Below are 15,065 nucleotides of genomic sequence, written 5' to 3' on the forward strand. Positions count from 1 at the left end.
TTCCAGGTAGATCTGAACACGCTGTGAAGATGACTGAATGCCAGTTGCCTCCATTTAGAGATGAGCTAAGTTTTCATCCATTGAGACTGTGGCAGGAACCATTAGGATGACATCACTGTCTTGTAAAAGAAATGCATCACCAGTGGGAAAAAGTATAAAAATTCAAGCCAAATCCATAGGTGCTCTGCTGTGTTTAGAACAAAGTTGAATGCATTTATGTTTTCAGTGCTTACCAGACATATCTCTTCTAAAACTATCACACATAAATACAAAATGATTAGAGCCAATGAATTAGATCAATCTTTCCTGTTAACTGCTTTTAAACATAATTAAAAATGATCATTACATTTGTACAGTTGTGTCATGTACTGAACTTGGTAGGCGACCAATATCCCCTGTCCAGAGATGAATGTCTGCCTGTTGTTTTGGTGCTATGTGTTTGAATACCAAAAGTATTCCCATGCAATCCAGCAGAGATTAGTTGCACATGCTGCAGCTCTACGCACTTGCATTTCAAAGCAGCGTTCTTGACGAGCTGTGTGTATCCAGGGCTGCTCAGGTTTTTAAAGAGCTATTATTAGTCTGCAGTGTTTGCTCACACAGCATCTAGTATTTCTCTGACAAGAGTTGTACTTGGTTTAGTACAGTAGGCATTGCTTATTCTGCTGGGAAAAGCAGTGTGAGCTGACTTACTGTGCCTCTTCACCTGAACCAGTCATTCCCCTGTAGAGGTTCTGTAGTGAAAATGCTATGTCACAGCCTGAAGCAGTGACTGAGCACCTGGTGGGAAGGCATGGCCAACCCAGGGGAGCTCAAGTGCAAGCAATGTATCTGAGTGACTGGAAGGGCCAGAGCCAGGACCCATCCCTTCCCAGACCTCATTTAAGGGTTGGTAGTGGAGGTGAGTTATGCCACTGGAGATCTCTGCCTTCCAGAGGCCTTCCAAAGTTAAGCAGTTTTTCTTCCTTTGTTTCTGCATCCACAGCTGCTGCATTTGGGCTTGTTCTCATTTGCTGCAGCATAGCACTGTGTTACCCTGCTAGTATCACTCTACTTTTCATCATTCTGTGGCATTAAAGGTTCCGATCTCAGAATTTTTCCTGGTATTCCAGAGGATGCTTCATAACCCCTGGAAGCATAATTCTAAGAATCACTGCAGTATTTGATGCACCTATGTATGGGAAATTGGTAATCACAGCCTGAACCTCTGATTAATCAGCTGAGGCAAGTGTCTGGTCAGCTGTGGGAGCACAGGTGAGAGTGATTTAGCTGTGCTCCTGGAAGGGGTGGGGCTTGACTCCACCTTCTCTAGACCTCATTTAAGGGCTGACCACCACTAAGGCAGCATCTCTTGGAGATTGCTCCCTGGTGGAGATTGCCTCAGCTTTTCTTGGCAAAGGCATCCACATTTTCCTTTGCAAATAACTTTTCCAATATTTGTCATCATCTATGTTACCATCTTCATAACATTCAGCCTTACAACCTATGAGAAATCTCAGGAGGAACCAAAACATGTGGCTCCATTTGTATAAGATTTCCTCTTTTTCTGAGATTTTTGAAGCACTTGAGAACCTTAGATAAAATAGGTAAATTGCCATAATGGATCGTGAGCGATCACTTCTGTCTGCACCAGCTCTGTCCTATTAATGGAAGTATTAAACTTATGAAACAAAGTTTTGGCAGTTCTGATTTTTTTATTATTATTATTTATTATTATTATTATTTCATTGTTCAGAAGGATTGTATGATAAATTTTTATCTGCAGGTTTGTCATATTGGTTTGTCATTATACAGTATTCCATACTGTGATGGTGACCTAACAGTGAACTGCTTTTCAGGACAAGTCCAGTGAGGTATGTTGAGCTCCTCTCACATTCCCCTGTGATTGGGAAATAATATCCTTCAAGCTCAGGGCAGAGATTGGATGTTAAAACTCTAAACTTGACAGAGACCATTATGAACTTCAGCAAGCTTTTGGCTTTCCTTGACATAAAGATCGCCTTCTGCCTGAAAGAATGGCACTGTTATGACTCTGTCCTTGAACTTGGTCATTATTCTTTGGAGGAGGTATCACTTGAAAAGCTATTTTTAAAGAACATGGCAGCATTGGGGGTCATGTTTGGCTCTCTTTTCACAAGAACATAATATCAGTTGCTCACTACTCACTTGATGTCACTCTTTGGTAAGGATGGTTGGTTTGAGATAGGGCCCAATGCAAAACCGAGACCAGGACTATTTATTCTGCTGAGTGCATTTCTTAACACACAAGATCCTGCTGTCACCAGATCCAGATGGAGTGCATGAAATATAACTGCTCACACAAACACTGTTGTTTTTGTCAGAGTGTCGTGATAATTTTAATGTTATTCTTTACGTTATCCTTTCTCTGGGTTATTTTTCAGGGTGTTTACTTGGGTAAAACAAGTTAAGCAGGAGCTCTGGCTTACAAATAGCCCAGATTAATGAACTGTTTTATGATATGTGCCCTGTCCCTTGCCTAAAGTGTTTGGATTTTTGCTCCAAGAGCACAAAAGGCAAATATTTCAGGGCGGTCAGTACAAGGTGATGGCTTTTCTTTCCCCTGAGAGTTTGTAGTTGCCCATCATAGTGCTCGTGATGCAAGGAAGCAGCCAGGAGACCCTTTGCTACCCATCCTCAAAGCAAAGACAGCAGCAAACTCTGTGGGAGCCTGATTCTGTTTGAGACCTCTGGGTGTTAAATAATTCAGGAATGAATAAATAATAATAATCAGAAATATTTCACTGGCCTTACATAGCTGTCTTATCTGTGGGATAGAGCTAGCTCTAGGCAGTCTCCATAATTTAGGAAATGGCTTATTTTTAACTCATAGCTGAGAAACGATTGGATAAAAACATTTCCTTCATTTACTAAAACCAGGAGCTGCAATAGCTTTCATACCCTCAAGTGCTTGTTACACTCAAAACTGAGGGACTTTCTCTCCTGTTATTTCTCCTCAAAAGCACATACTCCCTTTCAGCTAGGGAGTCATTGATATATTGATCAACACGCTGGGCCCCTCACTCATCCTTACCAAATAGAACACAGGGGAACAGAACGTAATGCCTTGTTATTGCAGCTGTGACCTCCACAGTGCATATTTGACCTCCCAGGAAATCGGCTTTCTGCCTCAGTTGACAGGCAAGATAAAAAATATTAATAACAGCAGACAATGCTCAGAACCTCGTAAGAAATGTTTCTCACCTTCTGGTGCTGGATCTTCATTAGTTTTTCTTTCTTCCTTTGAAACTGGATTGTTTTGAAGATGGAATAAATACACAAAGAATAAGAGTAAATTTAGGTTACCAAAGCGGGTTCTAGCTTTTAACCTACTGCCCATTGTTTAACCAGTTCCAAACCGCTTGAGTAGAAAGCTGTCCAGTCAAGATGGGAGATAAGCTGTGGTCCTGTGCTGGAAAACAGACACCAAATTTACTGTCTAAACAGTAAGTGAAAGTAGGCAGAGCAGAACTGTGTTTGCTTTGCAACACATTGTCAACTGTTTTATTTGAGAATTCAAATCAAGTTCGGATCTACCTTTATGCAAACCTATGGCTGTAAGTTTCTGGAACAGCAAAACTTTGATGTTCTACAAGAAACAGTTATTTAAGGCCTTTATTTCTTACCTCAATGGATCTGATCTCAGACAAAACATTTGTGTCTTCCCTCGGTCTACACATGGAGAAGAAGGGTTCCAAATGAATCCTCTAGAAAATAAAGCCAAACACAAAGTAACTAAATTAAAACAATTATAATAATAATAAAGACAATCGAAGAAAAAAAATTTCTTGAAACTTTTCCATTTTTTCCCACTGAAAATTCTCAAAACATTAAAAAAAAAACCCAAACCATTCTAACAGTGGTTGTGGAAGCTAAGGCTTCCCTTCACTCCTTCCTTTCACTTCACTTTCCTTGAGAAATGTGGTTGAAGCAAAATATTCTGCCAAGTCTACTACTGTTATCTGTGATGGTATCTGTCTTTCAGAGATTATCTGGAAGCCCTGCTCGCTTCATGCTATTTATTTGCTTTAATGGCCAGTGACAAATATGATATTAGATATACTCAAAATGAATGGCACACACTGCAGATGCTCTGTGCCCTGAAGGAATTTTGGTTTTCAGTACGACACATTGACTGCCAAAAACTTCAGGAAAAAAAGGAAGTAATACTGATGAACAGGGGAGTGATTCAGGCTCCTTTCCTTATAGGCCACACTGAATTGATTCTTCAGAGTCTGGTGTTATGTAGGACATCATGTGTTTTCCCCATGTAGAATCACCTTCCCAGTGACAGAGAAATATGTGAGAAATAGAGCTGAAATAAGGGAGGCTTCTTACTCTGTCCAGGTGGATAACTGCCTCAAGATTGCTAGTAAGGCAATCACCAGGATTTCATTCCCATATGTTTTATGTTTGAAATTAATTTACAGTATCATGTAATGTTATATAAATAGGGACCTATCAATCCATTGCTTTCAAGTTCCAGGCAAACCTTTACAATCAGCTAACCAGAAGAACCGAACTGCTGACGTAAACAGTGTGATTCTGTGTTTGTTGTGAGCCTCATGCTGTGTCTCTTAGTTTACAACTCTGCTTTTTCTGTATGTTTTTGTTTTTTAACAATTTCAGCACGGAATTATACCCAATATGTGGCATATCTCAGGCTAAGCAAGACCTCGCTGAACAGACTGGCAAAAAGAAACGCAGACGATCTGCAGCTGAAGATTACATTTCCCATTATGGCACACGTTTTGGCCCTGCAGAGAACGAATTTGACTATGGCTTGTGCAATGAAGTCGTCATTGTGGCTTGCTCACCCAAACCTGATGCCTTCAACCCCTGTGAAGATATCATGGGACACAATGTTCTGAGAGTTTTGATATGGTTTATCAACATTCTAGCTATCACTGGGAACACCACTGTCCTAATTATTTTAATAAGCAGTCAATACAAACTCACTGTACCTCGCTTTCTAATGTGCAATCTTGCATTTGCAGATCTCTGCATAGGTATCTATCTGTTGTTTATTGCATCAGTGGATATCCAGACCAAAAGCCAGTATTACAACTATGCCATAGACTGGCAAACTGGGGCAGGATGCAACGCTGCAGGATTTTTTACTGTTTTTGCAAGTGAGCTCTCGGTCTACACGCTGACTGTGATAACTCTGGAAAGGTGGCATACTATTACATATGCCATGCAACTTAACCGCAAGGTTCGACTTCGGCATGCTGTGGTTGTAATGATTTTTGGCTGGATGTTTGCTTTCACAGTGGCACTTCTTCCCATATTTGGCATCAGCAGCTACATGAAGGTCAGCATCTGTTTGCCCATGCACATAGAAACACCATTTTCTCAGGCTTATGTTATATTTCTTCTAGTGTTGAATGTACTCGCCTTTGTGATCATCTGCATCTGCTACATCTGCATCTACTTTACTGTGAGAAACCCCAATGTTATCTCTTCAAACAGTGACACCAAAATTGCCAAGCGCATGGCTATATTGATCTTCACAGACTTCCTCTGCATGGCACCAATATCTTTTTTTGCAATATCAGCTTCACTCAGGGTTCCTCTCATCACGGTGTCCAAATCCAAGATCCTTTTGGTTTTGTTTTACCCCATTAATTCCTGCGCTAACCCTTTCCTCTATGCCATTTTCACGAAGACTTTTCGCAGGGATTTCTTCATTCTGTTGAGCAAGTTTGGTTGCTGTGAAATGCAAGCCCAGATTTACAGAACAGAGACTTCCTCATCTGCTCATAATTTCCACACAAGAAATGGCCATTACCCTAATGCATCAAAAAACAGTGATGGGACTATTTATTCACTGGTTCCTCTGAATCACTTGAACTGAAATGCTTGCATGAATTTGTGTCTGAGGCAGTGTGATAATCACTTTCAACTATTTGAATAATGACTTCAACATAGCATGCAAACGTATTTTTTTATGAGAAAACATTTCTATTTCCACTTTGCTTTTTTGTTCGTCCTCATAGATGACACATAATCTTCATTAGTTCTTGAAGGACAAAGAATGAGACTGCAATATACGTCAAAGTGTCCTTGTAGAATTGTGTCCAGAAATAAATGAGCTTACAAATGCATATCTCCTACTATACAGGCAGAGAATCCCCTCAGTCTAGGAAGATGTCAGATGCTTATTGAGAATGAAGTAATAGTTATATGTGGTCAAAAAGGAGGAGGAAAAAAAAAAAGTAGAATTACTTCTGTTGTCTGTAAAATGTGTTGGAACAATGGCAAATAATATTAACCATGTCTTCTGAGATTACAGGAGACAGAAGCCCAGTTTAATGCGCCCTACGACTGCGTTGATCGAGATAGGTGGGCCCAAAGGATCAGATTTCATATGAATTTCTAACAGTTTTGTTCAGCTTAAGTTCTGTTTTAGAAAACGAGAGAGGAAAAACAAGAGCAGAAGGAATCCTTCATAACAATTATTTTTCAATGCGGTTTAATAAAGTTGGGTTGAAACTGCTTTTGCAGGGCTGGATCCCTGGAGTGGGGCAAGGTGAGCCAATGGGTACTCTTTGAGAGTGTAAGAGGCACTGTAGGCCTGTACCATCCCTTCATGGGACACTGATCCATTTATAGCTGCTTTCAAGGTAGCTGTTCGTGGTTGGTTTTTGTTTTGTTTTTAACTGAAAAAAAGCAGTGTAAGAAAAAAATGCAAGATACATTTTTTTAACTGAAAAAAAGCAGTGTAAGAAAAAAATGCAAGATACATTTTATTCATACCTGCAATGCCCAAAAAGCCTCCTGGTTTCTCCTCAGCACTGAACAGTGTGTTTTATGTGTGTAATCTTTAAACTATTTTGCATTTTCCATTCTGAAATCCATTTTAATAAAACCAATATCAAAACAAAGTGCCTTGAGAACAACTGTACGGTCAGAGATATGCTGATGAAGTAAGCAATTAATGTTACTGCTTATCTGGAGAGTTCCATTTATGCAGTGCAGCCTCCACAATTGGGTTGCAGTGACCTATGAATGAGACTTGCCTGATGAAAGCCTCCACAATGAAAAAACCTGCATTCTCAGAGAGTTAAGGAAGCACAGAAAGGTATGCATGTCTGAAACTTCTTAAATAGGTATCTTTGCAGCATTGACATGTCTTTGTTTGAAAGAATCTTTTCCATTAATTCTCATTTCCTATGTAGTAAGACATAAACTACTGACAGAACTTGAGTTTTAATCATTTAATATAAACATATTTAAACTATTTAATATATAGAAATTACCCTTCTCAGATGAGAATCTTCTGTTTTCCTTTCTGACAGCCAAGGCTTGGAATGTCTGATAATGGCACTGTAAGTGCCAGTCAACTATAAATTCAGTCTTCTGTTCAGATAGATAAGTGCGCGTGCAAGAGATGAGCCACAAGTAGCAAGGAAACAGTCTTTGTTTTCTCTAGCACAACAGGAAGCCTTGTAGTTATTCTAACTTGGAGCCCACTGTCAGCTTGCTCCACAGACCATCTGACAACCGATAGTACTGTAATGTCTTCTGGTTTTCCTCCCTGCCTTTCAAGGATTCAGGATGGCATCATAGTCCACCCAGAAAGAGCTGTTTCTCTGGGCTGTCATCCAGCAGCAGAATTACTGGGTGTGACACAGCCTGTGTCACTGCACTGTGTAAGCAGATATAGTTCAGGCTGAGACCTGGTCATCTCTCCCAGCTCCATCAACTTCCAGTAACACATAGACTCATGCAGGGAAAAAGGAATGCAAGTGTTGAATAAACAGAAGGACAATGACATGCTGGAGACCACTTGGATCATGAACTGAGCACAAGCTCATTATGAGCACCAGGATAACATTTAACTAGTATGAATGGACTCAGCAAAGGGCAAGTAGGCCAGCTGGAGGGTGAAGAGGGTATTTCAGAGAAAACCAAAGAACTAGATAAACATATCTTTTCTATTAAACTTTTTTTTCCTTCTCTGTTTTTACTGGATTTACATTTCCTGTGAGTGATTGCTTGATTAGTCCCAGACTCTGAAAGCAATCCCAGATGCCATTCTGCTGGTGCATCTTTGCCTTACATGACCCTTGTATTTCAGTCTCCACCAACCCCAGAAAATGTCGAGTTATAGAAGTATGTCTGCCTTTGCTCTTGTAGTGCCACTATCAGAATGACATAGATTTGCTGCCTTTGGGGATGCCATAAACAACTTCATCTGCCTGATAGAAGCGTCACTCCTTCAAGCACGTACCTTGAGAGGAGACACTACCTGACCTCCCCAGGAACCACATATCTGGAGTTCTGTTGGGTAGTGAGGAATGGGGTCACTACCTTGATAGACTAAAGGGCACAGCAGGAACATTGCCACCACAGGTAGAGGTAATGGGAGCAGCTGGTCAAAAGCATCAATAAAAGCAAAAATCTGACTCAGTAGAGAAAATGAACTGTGAGCCATTTTCTTTACAGCATTTGCTCTGGGGGTTGCACAGATATGCCAAGCAGCATTTGCTCATTAGAAGGCAGGTCTACGTTTGAGCTTGTTAGGAATGCAGGATGAGGCTTTGCATCCCATTTAGCAAGTCTGCGAATCATCTGACTACATTTCTTTCCTGTAGATTCCCTCCTAATCATTCCACTGAGGACACAGTGGATAATCTTACATTTAATTTATGCAGCTTTGTTGCTGAGAAGAGTTAATAATGCGAAATGATTTATCCTTGGGGGAATAATCTGACTACCCCTCCCCCTCCTGTGAAGAAAGAACAGAAAAGTAAGGTGCATCCAGTTCAAATGGTCAGGTAACCACAGGCAAACCTCCTCACATGTTTGCATTCTTAATTTGAGCACGTGTAATCTCCCATTACATACTGCAAACGTGGATTGCATGCAAACTCTTCTCCACAGTGAGCTCTTTTAGTCAAAGTTAACTGCAGACACATATTTGAAAATCTGGGCCTTGTTTCTTTAAAATATTCATGCACAGGAGCAGGATTTTACAGCTGTCATCTGGATAATTAAACTCTTCATTAACAGTTGTTCTGAAACCAGTAGGTGACCTTTAATTAGGGATGAAAGTACTCAGGAATGGATTTCAAGCATTAAAAAATGCAGAGAACTCCCTCTCTTCCCTCATCCATTGAAAACCTTTTGTAAAGCATCAGTTTTCCAAGAGAAATAAAGCTGGGTGAGACAAACATGTATCCAAGTCTAATACAACAGATGAATGCTTCGCTTAAACTTTACTGTAACTAAGATTTGTAATTATTCCTCTGCCTCGTGCTTCTTTTTCCATATGTCACCTGGATCTTTACTACCTCAACCTCGACACCACCAGACAGACGTATCCACAAGAAAAAAAGAGCCAGAAAAATTAGCAAGGGCACAATGAGAGCAGTGCACAGATCAGAACGTGCTCTATTTGTGGGTGAAAGACTGAAGGGCAGGAGGTAGCAACCTTTCCATTGAGACTTCCTAACATCCAGTGCTAAAATTCTGCGCTCATGGAGCTGTACTGGATGAATGCAGCTCCCCGGCAACAAACAATGGGAATGCACGTGGGAAAATATTAAGGAGAGAGAAAATCCACCACTATGGAGATTCATTAGGGATCCTTGCTGGAAGGAGGGGTGGTCACAGCATTGTGGTTATAATTATAGATGTATTATTACATAAAGGAGAAAATAACAATCACTATAACTTAACTACAGTTTCTAGCACTTAGCTCTGGATTTCTGGAACTCTGACTTGCACATGCTTCTCAGGTCCCCTCAGCAGACCATCTGCAGATCAGGTTAAATTCATATAAAGCAGCTCCTGGTTGCAGCCATAATCCAGGCTCAAGCTTTATGTAAAGAACACGAGTTACTCAGTCAGTGCTCAGAGGAAAATGAAGGCAGTGGAGCCATCCCTGGACACCAGGGATCATGGGGTTTGCCATGTAAGTGTAATATATAATACAAATATTTTGTATATGCTGACGCTGTGAAAAGGAGAGCAGTTGCATTCGGTGCCATTCAGGCTGCATACAGCACCATCACCAGTCTCCTTTGCATTGCAATTCAGTGTACTTCTTATGAGTTACAAAGATCTGATTAACTTTAATTCTTACAGCTGCTTCTTTTCCCAAGCTGCATGGACTGACGTGGCCCTGAACATCTGCCTCTGCTTTTCCCCATCCTGGTTCTACCTACAATGGTGGTTCATGCTGCCTGTGCCCAGAAATGCTCTGCTTTTACCTGCTGTATTTTATCCTGTATTAGCAGAATACCATCTCCTCAGAAGTATTGCCTCAGAAATCAGCAGCGAGAAGTTCAAAAGTCTGCTCATTGTTCAATCTATACAGAGTGAACTTGTCTTTTTATGTTGCTTTCCAGTTTCTCTTTGCTATTTTAGCTATTTTTTGAGTGATTGCTGTGAGGATAACTAACCCTTGCCCAAGCTTCAAATGTTCTGCTTTGAAGGAGTCTCTGTTAGAGGCAGCCAACATCAATAAATCAGGGTGAAACACACAGATTCCCCTCCCTGCCTGCTGCAGGTTCCCTGGGCTTTGTTTCACACAGGTGATTCACAGTTTTCTTTCCCTGATGCCACAGATGTGTTGGCAGCAGGAGGCATTCCCTGGTGAAAAGCTGGAGAAAGTGGGGCCATCAAAAATGTAAAAAGCAAAGCCAAACTAGGGCAGCTTTCAAAAGGCCTCCATATTCTCCAAGCACTTTCCCACTTCAAGGGAAGGCCAAAAGCCTTTCTATTTCCTTTATCCGTTTTCAATTTCCTAGACCAAAATCGGCACTAAAACAGGATTCACCCCACCTTGGTGTCTCTACTTATGTCTTATTGCATAAGGCAGTACCAAAATTTCTAAGTATTAGAAGGAGTATTTATATTACTTCCACTAGCATCCTGTGTTACTCAGCAGAGCCAACTTGCCTCAACTTGAGGCAAAAATTGAGTTGAGTTAGATGTCTTTCCCACAGGTATTGAGGCCATATCTCCATGGCACTGCATTATTTTTGTGCCATATTGACTTAACTGATATTTGTTTTATATCCAACTACTCCATTTTCTCCTATTACCCAACACTGCCTTTCACCAGGACTACACATTCGCTCCCTTCAATAACTGCTGCTACCCACACCACCACTTTTAGCATCAGTTTTCCTTCCGCCTACAGTCAGTGTTACCTTTTCATGTGTTTACAACTGAAATCACAGCACTCAAAATCACTGAAAAAAAAAAAAATGAAAAAAATCCAAGGCATAGATATTCTATTTCTTTCACATAAAGGCATGTTTACCTCTTGGAAATGCTCTGTCTACAAAATCTTCTTCCATTCATTTAACACCATCACGACTACCACTCAGCTTCAGTGCCAGTGCTGACCACAAAGTAAAGGGCTAACAGTTAATCATGTAACTAATAGGCAACTAGACAGGTCTAACTTAATTTCTTGAAAATCACTTTCCAGGAATCCTTTGGCTAACTCTCTCTTTAGGACTAATTCATTAAGAAATATCTTGTTTTTCTTCTGCTAAGGTTCCCATGTGAGTCATAGCTTAATTGGATACTCAGTTACCCTCTTCGTAATTAAAGATCCCATAGCATGTTTTCATTAGGTGACAGACAACATCAGTGCTCTACCTGGTGTCCTCTTTCCTAGCAGGTGCTGGTGATGGTACCTCAGGCTGTGAGTGAGCTGGGGCTGTTTGCACAACACATGCTTCCTTTGCTCACAGCATTACTGCAGCCTCTACACTTTCCTAGATCTTGCAAAGCTCCAGTTAACCATTGTGTGTAGGCAATAGCTACATAAATACATACTTACATAAGTAGGCAGAGATCTTCAGAGATCCCTAAATAACCAGTAATACCTAGATAAAGCACTCATGGATGTGGGCACCTCTTTTGAAGACAAAACTTTATCACCCCCTTAGTCTCAGTAAGCTGTTTGAGAGAATGGGTTATGGTTTAGTACAAGATAAAATGACAATCTGCCCTATATTATGTAAAATGTATGCAAAGAAAGTCCCCCAGATCTCCCTCATCTTCATGGTTTATCCTCATAACTCAAAAGACCACAAGAATAGCACAGCCACTGGCAGAGCAAGAACAGCAAATGGGATAGACAGACAGCATCGGGGAAAAAAAAAAGATGTGGCAAAGCACTCAATGGAAGCTTTTTCTTTTTAGCATATCTCAGTAGCAGAACTATCGTCTCAATTTTAAGGCTGCACCCAGAAACCAAGACGGCATCAGGGCAAAATCTTCCATGTCCTGTGCTCTGCAGCAAGAAGACTACTGCAGAGGAGGGAGTCCTGGGAGAATTTCAAAGGCTTTTTCCCTTTTAGAATGTCAGCAAAATGAAGAAATGATATTGAGGAAGGAGGGAGGCGGAGATGGGGAAGATGAAATTTCTCTCACTTAAAATAAGACTACACAAATAATTCTTATGAAGCAGTGAAAAGAATTGCACTGAAGAGGCTCATAAAAACACAATGTCTAATTTGTCTAAGCTGGGTGTCCTGCAAGCAATGGTCTGCACTCAGACTAATATTCATCCCTGTTCAGAGTACCAGCACAAGAGCCATTTCCACAATAAATGACCTTTAAGCAGGGCTGACATGATGTGCAAGTTCTGTGCCAGCCCTCTACACTGCAGCAAATTGCACATCAAGAAGGTAACGCTTGCCTTTTGTCTATGAAAAATTGCTCACATCCTCCACCACCACCCCTAGCCATTCCTGTCATACACTTATTTGCAAGTAGTTTTGACTAGGAGGTGCAAGAAGGAGACATCTAGACTTAAGGAGCACCTGAACTCGTCCCTGTTCCAACTGCATGGAAAATAACAGAAAACGAAAGCCTGGGCAAAGAGTTGCCCAGAGCCACATCCAGCCTTGCCATGAATTTGCTTGCCTTCAAGTATCCTTACCTATAAGCAAACCCTCCTGAGCTCTTTTGCTGAATTAAATGCACACACACACAAAGAAGTTGTTTCATCACCAAGCACCACTTTTACCACAAGTCTCTCACTGCCTCATCATCTCCTTACAAGCTTTGTCTTCATCTTTCGCTTCACTTATCATGAAAATGATCCATTCTAAACCAAAGGGTAGATAATGGCAGGACAAGGGGAAATGGTTTTAAGATGAGGGAGGGAAGATTTAGGTTGGATGTCAGGGAGAAGTTTTTTTTTACTATGAGAGTGGTGAGGTGCTGGAACAGGCTGCCCAGAGAGGCAGGTCCCTGTAGGTGTTCAAGGCCAGGTTGGATGAGGCCCTGGGCAGCTGGGTCTAGTACTGAATGTGGAGGTTGGTGGCCCAGCCTGTGGCTGGGGGATTTGGAGCTTGATGATCGTTGAAGTCCCTTCCAGCCCGAGCCATTCTGAGGTTCTATGATGCTCTGTGTGTGCTGTTTCCTACCTTTTTGCATCTCTCTGAACTGATGCTGTTACATCTCCCTCTTGCCTCTGCACTTGTCCCTGCCTGTAGCAGACAGCAGTTACGGAGTTGTGAGTAATGTCTGAAATAGAAAAACACTGCAATCAAGAAAACTCTATTTAAAAACCAAGAATATCTATTTTTTCCCTTTGATTTTTTTTTTCTTTCTTCCTTCAAAACATCCTTTGTAATCCCAAACATCACTGTGAAATGGATGTTGACAGTTCTCACTTACTTCAGAGAGGACTTCATCAAAGGAAACGTTGCAGTGTTCTTCCCCTCCCCTCTACATAAGCGCTTCTTTCCTCCCTCCCCCTGCACACACAAACACTGGTTTTCTTTCCCATTCCCTCTTATGTTCTGTGTCTGCAAGCAAAGACGCAGAGCACAGCTCTTGGATAGGAATAAGCTATGCTTCTCAAGCACACACAGCTCATACAGAGGCCTGGAGGGCCCAGGGATTGGATGCTGTTTCCTAGGGCAAGGGAGAATCTGGAAGGTGAGACTATTTGTTTAAGAAAATTAGAAGGCGCAGATGGAGAAGCCCGAGAGCATCTGTGTCCTGACTGGGGATGAACTTCTGCAGCCAAAGAACTCACCCCTCATAAGAGCCAGGTTTAGATAGCTTGAGCTGGTCTGCTGTGAAAGAGAAAGGTAGTGAGTGATGCTAGCAATTCTAAGAACAGATCATCACATTACTTATGTGACATCAGCTGACATTTATCAGTTAACAAGAACAATAGCACATAAAGACTTGTGTTTAAAGCCCTCCCAGGAAAGAAAACAAACGTAAACACTGCTAGGCAGTCTCTGATAAAAAAGTCAGGCTGGATAGGCAATGTATGCCTCACTCAGTGCTCCATGCCCTGCAAGAGACCTGGGTGCCCTGTCTGTCCCTGCTGCCTCCTGCAACTGGGCTTGGTGGGCAGGAGGACTGGGTGGCCTTGTTCAAAACACCTGTCCCACCCATGACCAGTGTTTTGTGACCAACTGCTATTTTTGTGTTTATAAGCCTTCATTGTGGTTTCCTGGCCATTCCCGTAATTGCATTAATTTACAGTTGCATAGAAAATCCAATCTTGACCCATCTGTATCAATAATTCAGAAGCTTCCCTTTCCTCTTCAAGTAGCAAGCAGCTGTCCTGGATTCCTACTACATCCAGTGCTTAGAATATGAATGTGGTGGCATCAGTTACTGCTGCAGTTTAGTAGCAGTTTCTGTCGTACCTTTCAGCATTATTTATAATTTGATTGCTATGCCCATGCATCTTCCAGGAATGGACATCACGTTTACTTCTTGGAGAGGGCCCAAAAGCAGTAGTAAGTATTCCCTCCTCCCTTCTCACACCCAACAAGCTTTGTTCTGGACAGCTTGGTTAACCCTTTCTGTTGCAGTGACAAAGATGAAGGACCTCTTCCTCTGCACCAGGAGCACTCACCACTACACCTCCTGAACATCCCTGAGCAAGATCAGTCCACTGCATCTCAGAGGAATTCACTGTGTTGTGCATTCATGACAGTCACTTTATACTAGCAAGACAATACTAATGAATTCTGGGCTTGTTTTGAGGCAATAAAAAAGGCTTTCATGTTGGAGGCTCAGGGAAGCCTGTGCAGCAAGAACTG

General features: G+C 41.5%; 1 protein-coding gene across 5 annotated transcripts in view; it reads left to right on the plus strand.

Annotated features, from left to right (window-relative positions):
* FSHR (follicle stimulating hormone receptor) overlaps positions 1-6,707 on the plus strand; it is a 91,466-nt gene extending 84,759 nt beyond the window's left edge. For all 5 annotated transcript variants that reach the window (XM_015856891.2, XM_015856889.1, XM_015856890.1 and 2 more), the window contains one exon: positions 4,648-6,707. In XM_015856891.2, coding sequence (XP_015712377.1) covers positions 4,648-5,875 — 1,228 coding nt within the window. In that variant the 3' untranslated portion in view covers positions 5,876-6,707. The remainder of the gene's footprint in view (positions 1-4,647) is intronic.
* The last annotated feature ends 8,358 nt before the right edge of the window (positions 6,708-15,065 follow it).

This window comes from Coturnix japonica, chromosome 3 (genome assembly GCF_001577835.2).
Source record: "Coturnix japonica isolate 7356 chromosome 3, Coturnix japonica 2.1, whole genome shotgun sequence".
NCBI classification, from domain to species: domain Eukaryota; kingdom Metazoa; phylum Chordata; class Aves; order Galliformes; family Phasianidae; genus Coturnix; species Coturnix japonica.